The sequence below is a fragment of the Peromyscus californicus genome, unplaced genomic scaffold, assembly GCF_007827085.1.
Source record: "Peromyscus californicus insignis strain IS unplaced genomic scaffold, ASM782708v3 Scaffold_21__1_contigs__length_65335640, whole genome shotgun sequence".
NCBI lineage: Eukaryota > Metazoa > Chordata > Mammalia > Rodentia > Cricetidae > Peromyscus > Peromyscus californicus.
In genome coordinates, this window is record NW_026294514.1 from 18,853,942 (window position 1) to 18,870,504 (window position 16,563).

A 16,563-nucleotide genomic window follows, 5' to 3' on the forward strand; every position below is an offset into this window, starting at 1 on the left:
TGAGAGTACAGGGACAGGGTTCAGCAAGAAGCTATTGATTTTCGAGTATTTTCAATAAGCCTCCATTTTGAGCACACCTTGCTAAGGGCTGCGTTTAAACGACCGAAGACAATCCTCGACGATCTACACAACCCTGTGTGTTTGAGGGCAATCACGACAGTGCTTCAGACAGTCTGGAGGGAAGAAATATGCATATTACTGCACCAGTCTGTCCTGATGCTGGCCAGAATGTGTCTTCTTGGATTACTAAAAGACAAAACCCAAGAACTCAAAGAGCCACACAGCAAAACGCTGCCAGAAGTAACTGGAACGTTTCTTTGGGGACTGGGAGCTTTCCCAGGACTGAAACCGTTTATCATCAAAATTCTGATTTTTCATTAGTAATTTGCGTGGAACACACACACACACACACACACACACACAGACACACACACACACACACACACTCACACCCCTCACATGCTTGTCTGCTTCTGTCCCTTCCTACCTAGGGGATATCACTGTAGTGAGGAGAGAATACATCAGAGAACTTCAGAGGGTTGTAGATTGTGCAGCGGACAACTGCAGAGACCGACCCTACAGGATGGTCAGCACGCCTTTGGGAAGGAGGAAAGTTTTGGGCCACTCCTCCTAGGACTCAGGGCGTGCCCAGAGATGGCGTGGGGACTCAGAACCCAGTGCAGGCAAGCAGACACAGTGAGAGTCGAGCGTGGCTGCAGCCCTGCCTCGGGAATCGCGTGGCCTCGGGGCTCCTGGGTTGCGGACTGAGTGACTGGCGAAGGACGCGCGCCTGCATCCTCCGCCGCCTCCCCGTGGCTGTGCACGGTGGAAGGCGGGACCACCCGGAGCTGAGGCTCTCAGGACCCGGGTTCCCAGACTCAGGGGTGCAGGCGGCCAGACCCGAGCATCCCGGCCGGTGGCTCCCGCGCTCCAGCTGCCCAGCTGTGCCTCGCTCCCCATTACAAGTTTGCCCGGTACTGGCCAAGAAGGACGCAGACGCTGCTTGTGCCTTGGGCAGTTCTGGACATGGCCTGGCTGGAGGCGTTGCCCTACGTCTGCGGGTGGCTGATTCTCCGCAGCTGTCTCCTGGTCCGAGCTCAGGTAAGAGCTGGGGCACTGGCGCCTGTTTCTCCAGCCTGGGATGCAAGCCTCTCTCGGGCATCGCACCGCGCTCCCACACGCCCGCATTCTCTTTAGACGGGAGGTCCTGGGCTCCGGGCGTCGGACCAGCATCCTGGCGTTCGGGATCGGGAATGCACAGCTGGAATGGGAAGAACTTTGTTCTTCCACGTAATCTCCGGGGTACTTGCCTTAACCACCCCAGCGGTTTTTGTCTGTTGTAATTCACCATCGTGTTTGAGAGCTTAAAACTTCTGGGATCGATGGTACAGTGTAAAAGTGTGACTGTCCCTCTCTGATACAGAAGCAAAGGAGCTAGACCGAATACAAATACCGCTAGGTTCTTAGGCTGCGAAGCGGTGGTCGTTGTAATTTTCCTATTGCCATTGTCTCTTAGGGGTTTTCTGGGAGATCTCTCACAATGGGCCTCTTTAGTGTGCAGGAAAATTTCATCCTCGTTTATTTTTCAAGTCAAAGAATATGTAAAGTTCACAGTTTTATTTTTTTCGGATGAACTAGAAAGGAAGACGCTTGCAGTGGGGTTCTGACGGTTGGGTCCTGTGAATTAAAACAGACCTGCGGGTATATCGCTCTGATTCGGTAGAGGGCGCACGTTGACCGTCAAATAAAAATTCATTTTTTTTTTAAAGTCTTTCCTTCGACAGTTAAATGCACCCATAAATACGTTCCTGTGGTACTTAACACAATGTCTTTGACTTTTAAATGACCAACTTAAATTTTAATTATTCAGAAGATACAGTTAAAAATAACTAATCTGCCATAGTCATAACCACATAAAATCAGAAGATTTCCTAGGAAATACGTGCCCTGAGAAATACTAGTCTTTACCTTGCATGATCAGGACGTTTCATGGAGACTTACTTCTGTTAAAGAAAACCAAATGGGTAGTATGTCACTCAATGGTCACTTAAAAATATGTTCTTTTAAGTTTGAAAGAAGCTTCCATAGCGTGTCTGTGGGAAACCCTTCTAGATTGGATGGTAAATTCCCATTAGAGTTATAGGACTCTGGTGATCTCCAAGGTGCCTCTTACATTTTGTCAAATAAGGTATTTGGATAAAATGTAAAACCACTATCATCTTGTATAAGGGGCAGATCTGCTCTGACCCTTTCTTTTACTCAGAGTTCTAGGTTTCTTCTCTCAAGAAATGAGAGACATTATTTAGTTCAATGAGTCTCTGTGAAATCATGAGTAGAATATTTCATTTGCCTTTTGCTCTCAATAAAACAAGTAGGACCCTCAGCCTGAGCACTACTGCCTTTTTGGGGCACATACCCGTTTCTTTTGGGGATGTCTCCTATAGTGCAGGGATCTCTGCCAGGGCTCTTTACTCTGTCCACTGGAAGCCAGTGGCAGCCCCTTGACCTTCACTGTGACAGTAGCAAATATTTGCAGATATTGCCAGATGTCTTTGGGTGCTGAAATTCCTCCTGGTTGGGAATTATCTTTTAACACTGATTTTTTCTCTCTCTTTCCCTCTCATTCTCTCTCTCTCTCTCTCTCTCTCTCTCTCTCTCTCTCTCTGAATTCATAAATCTACAGTATGATGACATACTATATACTACATTTTTAATCTTTCAAGAAAAAAACTGTAGGTTTGAACAAGTTACCTTTACATATTTATACATCCTCTGACCTTCAGTTTTTTTATCTCAAAAAGAATCATATAGGACTAATTTTTTCTTTTGTCATTTTCATTAATTAATCAATTATTAATTTTCCCAGACCAATCACAGTTTCTCCTCCCTCCCTCCTCTCTTTCCAGTCCCTTCCCCCAACCTGCCCCCACCATTCTCTCTCCCTTCCCTTCAGAAAAGTACAGGCCTTCCATACATTTATCAGCCAGCCATGAGATAAGAAGTTGTAGTAAGATTAGGCACCCACAGGATGATAACATAGTATGTACTACATTTGTAATCTTTAAAGAAAAACTGTAGGTTCTAACAAGTTACCTTTACATATTTATACATCCTCTGACCTGCAGTTTTTCATCTCAGAAAGAATTATATTGGATTTTTTTTAAAATTCTATAATTCTTGGCTTATTACATTAGTTTATGGCTATTATATATTCTGACATTTCATTAGTTAATTGGAAGAAGAATAGAGCTGAAACACATTGTGGGTATTATTTATCCAAGTGTTACCTGCTAATTCTATTAGCTAAAGTATAAGAAACAAGGTATTTATGAAAAAAAATGCACCTGTCTTGAGTTACCTTTGAGTGCCAAGTAAGTGATGAATATATTCACAGCTATACATATAATTCAAAAATTATTAAATGTTGAGAAAACACCAAACAAGATTTATCTAAGTAGAATGGGCTGGTATAGAACAAATGTTTAATTGTCAATTGACATTGGATCTCATCACAGAATAGATAACATGGGCCAGTGCTTATCGATTCTTATAAAGATTGCGGTCGTTTTTGTAAAGACGTAGACTTGCCTCAAGGTCCAATTCAGGACCCATGCATTCATAACCTGGATGTCATTACAGAGCCTGGCAGCGCATGTCTTAAAGCCATGATGATCATATGATAGCAAGTACCACCATATGCTTTGTGTTTTCTCTACTGCGCTAGTTAGTCCTCGGGAAATACTTGTGTACAGACCTTTGTGTACAGATCTCCATGCTTTTATTGTCCCCTTCTGTGCAGTGAGGCAGGGGTCTGTGAGCTCTCTTCACCTATCCTGAAGATTTAGTCTCCTGGAAGGTCAGACATCCTAGTGGGCTGATCCAGATAACCCATGCCTCCACTTACTTAGTCACTAAACGCTCAACACTGTGCTAAACACTTTGGTGTCCCATTTAATTCCCACAGTAACTCCATGACATAGGCACCAACATTACTTACGTTTTTATAGATGAAGAGGGTGGGCGAAGAGATGTCAGAGGATGCACGAATGCAGTGAGCTGCCATTAAAGCACTATGATTTACACCTTGGCTTTGGCTTTCAGAGCTCCCATCTCCTGCTAGTGCCCTCTTTGTGGAGGTCAGGTGGCATTGCTTGGCTAAAGTATGCGCACCCCCTCCCCGCCCGGTGGTCCCAGTAATGCTCACTCCAGAGCTGTAGCCCATAGGATTTCTCACCTTAGTCTACTTTGGGCACCAAAGCAGGTCTGTGCTGCTATAGAACTGGGCACAATGCGAGTGTTCGCAATGGAGTACTGTGCACAGCAAAAAGCAACGCGTTAAATATGCTCTCGCCAGCAGGAGGAGATCACAAAGCAGGATGAGATGGGACAGAGATGAGATAATGAGAAAATACCACGTACATATGTTAAGACTAATGCACACTGTGTGGGCGTGTTCAGATAAAAGTTCGTGTCCCACAGAGAGGTATGTGGGGGATAGAGCATTGTGAGTGGGAGGTAAGGGAGGAAGTGAAGAAATCAATACACGTAGTCACCATACACTGTGTGCCTCAACCTCTGGGGAGAGTTGGGAGAGACAGACCTGCCATGGAGCCATCATTGGTAGATAGACCCATGAGGACAGTCCTGGGACATAGGCAGCTAGGACACTTATTTTGTTTTTTTTTTTTAGTAAGTTGAAATGTGACTGCTGATTATGTCCCTGTTGTGCAGGTTGCTGCAAGCCCTGTCGCAGCCAAGCAGAGAATAGTTGGTTTGTTTTTTGCCCTCCCGCCGACAGCCAGGACTCTCGTCAACTGTCTTCTTGTTCAAAGGACAAGGAAGCCTCCTGTCCCTGGTGGGATGGATTTCTGTGCAGGTCATCTCTTCAGCCCTAGTAGCCCAGAGGCAGAGGAATGGAAGGGAGTTAGACTTTTGCTTTTTTCTTTGTAATGTATCCAGTCATTTTTAATGTCTGAGCACTTTTCTCAGTTCCTTGGGACTAGATCTATAACATTCCCAGTCAGCACCCCTACATTTTGTTTGTTTCCTGGCCTCTGGCTCCAGCTGTGTTGGTCAGCTACTGGAACATGGGTATCTTTTCTCCCCCCTCTTTATTTTCTTTCTGTCACCTCTCTGGGTTAGTCTTTCTTGCTCTATTTTTTCTTTAAATCACTTCATTTCTTCTCCTTTGAGTTTCTCTTCCCCCACCGTGAAATGGCGGTGATAATATCATTTATGCACAGAATGCGAAAGTCTTTATTTTTAAAATGGACAAACAAGATGAAAATAAAAATACCAGCTCTTTCTTTTCGCCTGACTGGATTAGCCAAGCTCTTTTCAATAAAAAGCGGTTGGTTGAGATGGAGAGCTGCTGCAGGCTTTTGAATTGGCATGAGAGAGAAACTGTGAGGCCGTTCCTTCCATCTGCAATGCTCTCCTTTTATTCTTTATTTCTTTCCGATAACAATCAGATCCTTTAGCCATTTTACTCATGGCTCTTATAAAATTTATATTATTAAGAGTATTTGATTAATAAGTGCATTAGTCGGGGTTTTCTAGAGGAACAGAACAAATGGTATGGATACATATATTTATTAAAGATTTTTTAACCCCAGCTTATGCTAAAATAGCAGCAACAGCTGAATCACACCCCAAGAGGTTACGGACCTGGTCCTTGCTTGATCCTTGAAGCTAGGTGCCTCAGCAGTCCCAAGATGGTGTTGAAAATCTGGAAGGATCATGGGGAGTCCCTTGGTTCTTGCTTTACAATGGAAGCTTGGAAACAATGTTTCTGCTATCAGCAAAGGTAAACCAACTGAGCTGCCAGAGGGAAGGCGAAGTAAGGTGCAAAGGGCCAATGAGTAACCTTCCTTCTGCCAGCCCTTTGTATCTGCTACCGGAAGGTGCTACCCACAATTGGGTGGAGTCTTCTCACATCAGTTAAGGCAGTCAGGATAATTCTTCACTGAAGGTTCCCTACCGAAGTGATTCTAATTTGTGACAAGTAAGTTCCTTTTGAAACCAACCATAACAATCGACTTCCCTCTTTGACCCTGAAGACAGATCAGAGAACCAGGAAGCCGTTATAGCCATCTTGTTCAGCAGCAAGGACAGCTTGTACCGAAAATTACAAAACCGAATCCCAGCATCATTAGGTTCATTACAAATTCCATAGACTTGCTGAGGATTTTCCTCACATTACCTGGTTAACTGTAAAATTGGCACAATTTTACCTCAAAAACAATATAATATTTGCTCTTTGTATAGATCCTAGAAAACTGAGAGGACCTTCCCTAACCAAAATACTGTGACAGCTCATGACAGTTCAACCCAGCAGGTACCGGGAGGGCTTCTCATGCTCCAGACTGTGAGAATCTCTGGGAACGATACTGGACTGTGTTCCCCCAAAGATCATGTTCAACATTTTTAGAAATCCTTCTCAATTGGAGTCAGTGCCTAAAACAAACTTGGAGTGATGGCAGTTCAGCAGGAGGGACGTGAACCTAACCTGTGTCCTGTCTTCAAGTTATTACCTCCTGTTTCTTGTCCCTCTGTCTGTATAAAAGTCTGGGTCCCAAATGACACTTACACCTCACAATATTGGCAGGTGTAACATTCTGCCCTCATTTGGACCTGGCTTTGCTGACAACACATAGATTCCCTCTTTCGGAAGCCTTTGCTGGTTCCCAGAACTGCTGACTAAATTTCTCAGATATCTAAACTATTCTAAGAACAATTTCTCTTTGCCTTCTTCCCTTTCACTCACAAAGGGCAGTCGTTACATCTTTATATTGGAAATTGGGGAGACTAAGGCTTAGCTCCTAGGTTCGCTGTTAAAAAAATGTATGCACTTATTTACTTCGTGTGTGTGTGTGTGTGTGTGTGTGTGTGTGTGTGTGTGTGTGTGTGTGCTTCTATGTGCGGGAGTGTGTATCTGTGTGAGTGCGGGCATCTGTGTGTCTGTGTTGAGTGTATGCCTATGTGTGTGTATGCATGCCCCTGGCTACACCTGTAGATGCCAGAGAGGATGTAAGGTGTTCTTCTCTATAACTCTACACATTCTCATTTGAAGCAGGGTGTCTCCTAGGACCTGGGCCTTCCATGGTCTCTTCCGGGTCCAAAGTCAGCAAGCCCCCGAGATCCTCCTTCTCTGCTCAGAGTATGGTTACAGGTGTGACTATGACACCTTCCTTGTTGTCTGGGTGCTGGTATCCAAACTCCCATCCTCACAATTGCCCAGCGAGCACTTTGAGTGATGCCTGTAGCCTTATTGGGTTCATCTCTATGAAAGGCTATAGAAAACTATTTAATTTACAAGTTCTCATGTTAAGTTTTCTTTATGTCCTTTTTTGTTTATTTTCTAATAAGACTGAATTTATCCAATACCCGGGAGTAAAAGTTTTGATTATAAGTATCCAACAGTATAAACAGTATGAAACAGATCTGTAGATTTCTAATATATTAATACAAAGTGCGTGACTATATACAGTACATCCTACAGGCAGAGAGTGGAGGGGGAGAAGACTGGGGTTTAGGTCGAGCAATAAATAAATAAATACAGAAGAATGAGTGGCGTGGTTCTCCACAGGCCTTGGTGTAGTACAGAGTCCAGCCATTACCATTCTCCTGCATTACTTTGACATGAGATTTCTTTTTTTTGTATATTTTGGCTGCAGTATTGGTGGTAGAATATACTTTGATGTTTTCTTTATGTTCTTAATCAATATGCTTATACCATAGCAGGTATACAGAGTTTCCATTGTTGTTTACAAGTTTATAGTTTAGTGATCATATTATTAATTGTGATTTTATGTCAGTGCTTCTGTTCAAAATGGCCTTCTCATTGCTGACTGATATCAGACATGCTAGTTTTCCTAGTCTCCCCCTTCCCCCAGGATGTCACAGCTGTGCTCTAATGGCAGATGTGTTGCTTCAGGGGTGGCACTGGCCATTGGCCTTTCATGCTGTTATGTACCCATCTATCATTTGGCCCACACTCTGACTTTCTGTAATCTCAAATTCTGGCTGCTAACTGCCTGAGGGAAATGATCTTCCTGACAGTTGATCCCATCTCAAATTAGGCCAACCCTGTTTGGATAGTAATAACTGTTGTCTAATTGTCATTTCCAAATGGAATGAACTTAATAGTCATAGAGCATCTCAGGAATCACCCCAAGTAACAGAGCAAACACTGCAAAGTTGTCCTGGGAGTCCACAACTTCCAGAAGTAACTCGGCTGCAACAAGCATGTGGCTGACCACTGTATTTCATTTGTTCCCATATCAACAGAAGGAGGTTTTGAGTTCTGACGTATAAAGGACTCAGATTTCTTGGGTTATCAACACAGTGTTAGTTCTAAAAAGATTTTTTTTTTGTCTAAATCTGAGTCCAAGACAAAAATGGTTTCCATCCCCACCTACTATTTATCTATTTTTATATTAAGCTAATACGTACTTCCAATGATATGATATCTGAGATTTTATACATTACATTTCATTTGACATTACAGAACGCATTTTTCACTTCCCACGACCACTTTCCTGCTTTATATACTCATTCTCTTTTCTTTTCATGGCTCTTCCACTGGTTCCAATCATGTGTGTCTTCCTTTCTCTAGAGCCTACTTGATAAAACTACAAAACATGAAACATTTTGGTCTTGTGTATTAAAACTAATTACTGTCCACAACGCACACAGCGGGGCTGGGTTGGGGGAGGATGTTTGTACAACACAGAGGCTGATCATTTCAGACTGTTAGGTTATATTCCAAATGAGCTGAGGGCCATTGTTTTGGATCTTGGGCTGAGTTGGGCATGTTCACCTGAGATGCTGTCGTAGCTGTTCCAGATGCCGTTGCAGAGAAGTGACAGATACAGAGACTCTAAGGACTAAACCACCGGCCGGCAGCATTTGGAAACAGTCAAATATCACTGATGAGTAGAAAGAAAAACAGGGTTTTTAGAGAGAGCACTTTAAAGTTTTAAGAAACGAGCACTTGGAAACGGTGAAGCAGATTGAGTCAACATAGAACTGAGCAGTGTAAGAGCCACACTTAGATATCAGCATTATTGTGTATTATTTTTTGAAAATGGTTCACATGGGGAATACAAAATATTGATGAGTTTAATCATGTATCACTTTCACATTTCTGAAGTGTTCTAGTACTGAAAACCTTTTACTTAGCCATTTTATCTAATTAGTCACCTGGAGTAATTTCACAACTAAAACCGAAGGAGAATTCACTCTACAGATTACAATCTTGATATAAGTGGTGCCAGCTACAGTTAACTATAATTCTATAGTACACCTCATATAGTTGTATGTCCTGTAGTATTTCTCCTAACTATTCCATAGGCAATAGCCATTGTATTATATTTATTTTCTTATATGTTTTACATCTTCTGTCAGCTGATAAAGCCAGTGCATATTTTCTTACAATCATTCTCACTATAATAAGTAAATTTGAGTTGCTATAACTTCAATTCTCAAGCTTTATTTAAAACATTTTATCCACTTAATCAAAAATTGACAAACTGTAGTCTGACATCCAAATATGACCAATCACCTACTTCTGCACAGGTGAGGGACAGGAATGAGTTTTATGTTTTTGATGCTTGAATAAAGATCAAAAGAAAGACCGAGGTTAATATCCACAGGGGAGCATATTGATTCTAGGCGCTGTTGATATGGTGCTTTACAAATGGCACCTCGCTTCTGTCGTCTTCCACTTCCAAATATGTTACTTGAATAACGTATTTGAGTGTTGTCTGGTTGTCGTTTCCAAATGGAGTGAACCCTGGAGTTGTAGAGCATATCAGGAATCACCCCGAGTAACAGAGCAAACACAGCAACGTTGTCCACTGCATTTCATTTGTTTCCACATCAACAGAAGGAGGTTTTGAGTTCTGACATATACAGGACTCAGGTTTCGTTGGGTTATCAATACAGGGTCAGCTCTAAAAAGATTTTGTTTGTCTGAATCTGAGTTCAAGACCAAAATGATTTACATCCCCATTTACTATTTATCTGTGTTTATATTAAGCTAATACATACTTCCAATTATATGATATCTGAGATGTATGTCCAGTCTCAAGCAAAACACTGAATAAATCCTAACTGAGGACTTAATGTAAAATACCTACTCCATGCTCCTCAAAACTATGAAGATAATTAAAAATTAGTAAGTGTGAAAAATCCTAAGAAAATATCATGAATTGTACTGTGGCATTTTGGTGAAATGTTGGAACATAAGACAACATTAAGTTAAAATATAAGAGAAAATTGTATAAAGAATATGTATGCACAAGTGTGAACGTTAACTAGTAATAATATGTCAATATTAATTTATCATTTAGAACAAATATACTCTATTAACATGACAGAAAGGAAAACAGCTTGGGGATAGATGAGAACCCCATGTCTTCTTCTGTAATTAACATTTTTTTCACCTGGTAATCTAAAACTCAAGAAATTTTAAAAATCAAGAGAAGAACAGGGACTGGGGATATGGCTCAGGAAGCCAAGTGCCTGCTGCATAAACATGAGGTCCTGAGTTCGGATTCAGAGCAGCCACATAAAAGCTGTCTGTGGTAAGCACACATTTATAACCCTAGTGCTGGGGTAGTAGAAAGAGGTGGATCCTCGGAGCTCACTGACAAGCCAGTCCAGCTAACTGGGCACAATGACAGTCCTTGTGTCAAAAAAATAAATGAAGAGTGATTAAGGAAGAGAGTGAATGTCAACCTCTGCCCACCCCCATGATACACCACACACACTTACACGTATACCTCCTAAAGTTTCCACATCCCAATAGTACCCCTAACTGGAGAACCAAGCTTTCAACACATTAGCATTTGGGAGATGTTCTGAATCCAAACCATAACACCTTTTTCTTGGACTACGTAAAACAGTTATGTCTGGCAGTGTTAGAGTTCTGCTGCAAGACAGAACCACCAGAGTCTACGTAAAAGATCATTATGAGGAAGATACTGAACACCGTGGAATGAGCACTAGGATCTGTTACCTGCAACCAAGAGACCCAGCAGAGCTGGCAGTAAAAGTCTGCCAAAGCCTACAGGCCCCCAAACCAGGAGAGCTGACGGCTGATGACGTCAACCTCTAGAGATACTGAAGAGGAGATGAGTTGTCCTAGCTTAATAGCAAGGTGTGTGTGCGTGTGTGTGTGTGTGTGTGTGTGTGTGTGTGTGTGTGTGTGTGTGTGTGTGTGTGAGAGAGAGAGAGAGAGAGAGAGATGAATTCCCTTTTCCTTGTATTTTATTCTTTAGGGCTTCAGCAGGTTGTTGGAGGGCCATCTACCTAGGGAGGACAGTCTACTGAGTCTACAAGTTTGAATACACCTGGAAACATCTTCACAGGGAAACCAGCAACAGTGTTTAATTTGGACTCTCCATGGTCCATTTAACTTGACATATACAATTAATTATCAAACTATTCAGAAAGAGAATTCACATTTTTAATCATTTCCAATGTCAGTCAAATTTGGTGTGTGAATATTACTATAACTTTCTAAGATTGTTATATCCATACAAGAAAGTGAACTTTATGAGGCAGATGGTTTTGCAAAATTATAGAATACTCATATTTCAAACATTTTTATAATCCTGGCTTCTTAAGTAATAATCTTTTGGCAATTTTTTAAAATATTAATCTTGTGGAAAATTTACTAGGATGAGGTAATATTTTTAAAATATAGTAGTAACATGTAATGACTGTACTGTTTATAGGTTATAGTACTATATGTTTTTTTTTTTTAAGACAGGGTCTCATTGCAGCCCAGATAGCCAATGATGAATTTGAGATTCTGATCTTCCTGCCTCAACCTCTCAAGTTCTGGGATTATAAGTGTGCACCACCACTCCTGGCTGATGGGGTACTGGGATTGCTCGTAGGGCTCTGTGTGTGCTAGGAAAGCACTCTATCAATTGAACTGTGTTTCCAAGCCCAGTGTGATGTTTTCATACATGTATGCAACATGTATTTAATCAAATCATAGTGATCAGCACAGCATCACCTCTGATATTTGGGTGAGAACGTTTAAACTCTTCTAGCTATTTTGTTAGGAAGGAATGTTATTTTTTAAATAACCTTTTGTGATCATTAAAAACTTATATGCATTTGTAAAAAATACTAAAGAAAAACAATATATCCTTTATCCAGCTTACATCAATGGTAACAACAAAATTATAATGAGATATCACAACCAAGATGCATTCAAGACCGTAAGCTGGCCCTCACAAAAGGAAGAGCCCTCTGCTGCTTTCTTTTTTTCCTAATTTTTAAATTAATTCTTTGATAGTCTTATAAAATGTATTTTGATTTTATTCTTCCCTCCTCCAGTTTCTCCCATTTCCACCCTCTTCCCTAGCCATCCAACTTTGTATCCTATTTAGTTTTTTAATTCCCACAAAGTCTTATCTCTGCCACTCATATAGTTTTGGATGTATGTGGAACATGGTCTGTAGATGTATCCAACCTTCTTATTAAATAATAAACACAGAACCAATGCAAAGAAGAAAGCCAAGAGGTCAGAGCTAAGAGCTAAAACCTTACCCTTCCTCCTGCGGTGGTCCTACCTCTCCAAACCAGAGCTACCCCTGTGTTAAAGTCTTTATATAGAGTTCCTGTCCTGCCTTCTCATTGGTTGTAAACCCAACCACATGACCGCCTCCTCACAGCCTGTCTGTATAGGCCTCCAGGTTTTCCATGATTGGTATTAAGATTAAAGGCATGTGTATCCAATAATGGCTGTATCCCTGAACACACAGAGACTTACCCAGCTCTGCCTACCAAGTGCTGGAATTACAAGCGTACGCTACCACTGCCCTGCTTTCCTATGGCTTGCTAATAGCTCTGACCCCCGGGCAACTTTATTTATTAACATACAAATAATATTTTAATACAAATAAAATATCACCATAATGGTCAACCATCTTAGTTACACTTTCTATTGCTGTGAAGAGATAGCCTGACCGTGGCAACTCTTATAAAGGAAAACATTTAATTGTGGTGGCTTGCTTACAGTTCAGAGGTTCAAGCCATAGTCATCATGGTGAGACATGGTGGTGTGCAGGCTGACAAGGTGCTGGAAAAGTAGCTGAGAGTCCTACATCTTGCAGGCAACAGGAAACAGACTATCTTACTGGGCATGGCTTGAGCATATATGAGACCTCAAAGCCTGACTCCACAGTGACACACTTCCTCTGATGAGACCACACCTATTCCAACAAGGCCATACCTCTTAATAGTGCCACTCCCTTTGGGGGCCATTTTCTTTCAAACCATCACACCAACCTAACAGGAGCCATACCACTAAAGAAAACTGACTCTCTCTTACTCAGCATTTATCAATTGCTAGGAGCTCCTCAGATGGGAGTGGGACTTTGATCCCATCTCTGTTCATCATGCTGGGATTTCATCTGGTTTGAACTCATACAGGCCTTGTGTATGCTGTCACAAACTGCTAACCTGAGTTTATATGTACAACTGACTGACTGTGTCTGGAAAACACTGTTTCCTTGAGGTCACCTACTGCCTCTGGGTCTTACACTCTTTCCACTTCCTCTTCTGCATGATCCCTGAGCCTTGAGAGTAGGGGGTGTGATAGAGATGTTGCATTTAGGGCCGAGCATTTCACAAACATTCATTCTTTGCACTTTGACTAGTTGTGGTCTCTGTGTTAATCACCTTCTACTACAAACAGAAACGTCTATAATGAGGGTTGAGTGACGAACTAATCTACAGTTACAATGATAAGTCATTAAAGGTCAGTTTAATACTAAGTACATTTAACATTTAGTAGTAGGTGTTTCCCTAGGGCCTAGGGCCTGTCAAACCACAGGTTTTTGGTCTTATTGATTGTGTCAGATGTCAGTTTCATCTTGTGGAATGTGCTTTAAATCCAGTTGTAAAGTGCTTGGCCACTCCCATGATGCCACTATTGATTGTACTAGTGGACATGCCTTGACAGGCTTGATATTATTGTAGCTCATAGGATTCACAACTGAGTAAGATGGGTGATTGCTTTTCTCCTCTGTTAGTGTGTATAGAACCTTCTAGCACTATGAAACAAGACAGAAGGGATGAAACTTCCAGGTGAGCACCAGTTTGACTTCTCCATGTTGACCCACATGCTGTCTTCAGCAACAGGGTCTTACTGTCAAGCTTGGAGGATAACCAAGAGCATTGGCAATAACCTGTAATATTTGTGAATCTGTGGGACCATATTGGCCAACAGCTCCAGAAGAAGTAACCCATTCCTGGCACTGGGCTTTTGCCTCTGGTGTCTAGTAGCTTTACTGTGTAACTCTGTCTAAACTGTGTATAAGGAAGCTTCTGCAGGAATAGGTTTTCATGTGACTTTGAAATGTCTTTAGTGTTTGACATCCCACCTTACATTTCTTTCTGTACTCTACCCTCCCATCTCTCACTCCATTGAATGCTTCCTGCTCCTAGGTTGCCAACACGGTCTTTATTTACATGCACATAGCGAGGGTGAAAAAGGAAGTCTATTAAGGATAGTGTTCTGTTTTTTTCCTGTCTCTCAAACCACTGTGGAGGATCATAGGGTTGCCTGTGACAGCCTTGCTAGGCTACACGTTTAGGTGCCCCACAGTTGGCTGTCAATTGCCTGGGGTCAGACTACCAATGTCTGTAGGTTTTCTGTCTTGTCAGATGCCCTTTTCCTTCCTTGGGTTCAGAGGCTTTTCTTGAGGCCAATTTACCTTTGTTAGTATTTCAGAGTTTCCAGCCACTTTAACTGACCATTTATGGTGTGTAAGTCAGAAAGAAAATGCAAGTAGCTTTCTACTGTGTTATTCTCCAGGATCTGAGATCCCAGTCTGGTGTGCTTTCTTTGATTCACCTCTCAGAAGCTTCTTAATTCTGTCTGTCTGTCTGTCTGTCTGTTTGAGTGCCTGCCTGTCTACCTACCTACCTACCTATCTATCTATCTATCTATCTATCTATCTATCTATCTATCTATCTATCTATCTTTCTTTCTTTCTATCTATCTATCTATCTATCTATCTATCTATCTATCTATCTATCTATCATCTATCTATCTATCTATCTATCTATCTATCTATCTATCTATCTATCTATCTATCGATCTCTATGTCTGTCTATCTATCTCTATTCCAGGGTTTTTAGTTGTGGTTTCTGGGATGAATATGGGAATGTATGCCTACCCTATTGGTCCTAAAATTCCAGAGTGCTTCCTCTTGAAGCACTGGTCTAGTTTATATCAACATATCTATTTGAAAATGGAATACACAGGACATTGTAATCATGAGCACTTCAATATTATGAAATTATATCTACAGTGACAACTTTATGAACTTTCCAATATAACACATCCTATCAAATCAGGGCTTCTTTTAGATCTTAAGTCTCTGACATTGGAATTCAATACTTTGTTAAGTTACGAATGATCACTTGCCCGTCTGTTTTTCTAAATGTGACACTTCGTTGTGGATGCAATTGTTGCTTTTGGAGTAATAGACACTGGGGAGGAAGATTGCTCCTATTTTAACTATGCTATCATTTTCATGTCACTCTAAGGTCAGGAATAATTTAGGAATAACGCTTTTACAATGCCCTTGATATTAAGTTCTTTCTTCCTTCACAAAGCACGTTGTTTTCATATGAAACTAATAAATACTGACCAAATGGATAATAGATATGTGGGTGCATATCTTTATTTTTCATTTTTCTTTATTAAGAAATTTTCTACCCACTCAACATACTACCCACAGATCCCATCACCTCTCTCCTCCCACCCTCCAGCCCTCCCTCTCAAGCCACCCTACATCCCCACATCCCCCAAATCAAGGTCTCCCATGGGGAGTCAGCAGAACCCAGCACACTGTGCCGAGGCAGGTCCAAGACCCTCCCCACTGCAGCAAGGCTATGCAAGGTGTCACACCACAGGCACCAGGCTACCAAGAGCCTGCCCATGAACCAGGGATGGATCCCAATCCCCCTGCCTGGGTGCCCCCGAAACAGTTCGAGCCAAACAACCATCTTCCATATCCAGAGGGCCTAGTCCAGTCTCATGGGGGCTCCACAGCCACCAGTCCACAGTTCATGGGCTTCCACTAGTGTGGCCGGTCATCTCTGCACGTCCTCCCATCATGATCTCGACATCCCCTCCACCTGCAGAATCCCTCCTGTCTCTCATCGATTGGATTCCTGGAGCTCAACCTGGTGCCTGGCTGTGGATCTCTGGATCTGCCTCCATCAGTCACTGGACAAAGGCTCTATGATGACAGTTAGGGTATTCACTAGACTGGTCACCAGAGTGGACCAGTCCAGGCAGTGGGTGCATATCTCACCATTATAAAGTTCCCAGTTTTAAGGCAAGAAGATGAATAGAGATAATTTAGAATAACCTATTTCTTTCATAGATAAATAAACCCAAAGTCAGATGTGTGTTATGTCCAGGTTTTGCTGATCGGTAGAGCTGAATTTAATCTTTTTATTTCTATGTAGCATAACTGCCATAATGTGAAAGAATTAGTAATGTATTGTGTCTTTATTATATGC

The 16,563-nt window shown here is 41.8% G+C and overlaps 1 protein-coding gene across 2 annotated transcripts in view; it reads left to right on the top strand.

The window, feature by feature from the left end:
* Nucleotides 1–456: 456 nt before the first annotated feature.
* Pth2r (parathyroid hormone 2 receptor) overlaps nt 457–16,563 on the top strand; it is a 76,011-nt gene continuing 59,904 nt past the window's right edge. Inside the window, exon 1 of one of the 2 annotated variants that reach the window (XM_052749704.1) lies at nt 457–1,101. In XM_052749704.1, coding sequence (XP_052605664.1) covers nt 1,027–1,101 — 75 coding nt within the window. In that variant the 5' untranslated portion in view covers nt 457–1,026. The remainder of the gene's footprint in view (nt 1,102–16,563) is intronic. The other variant, XM_052749703.1, reaches the window with a different exon arrangement.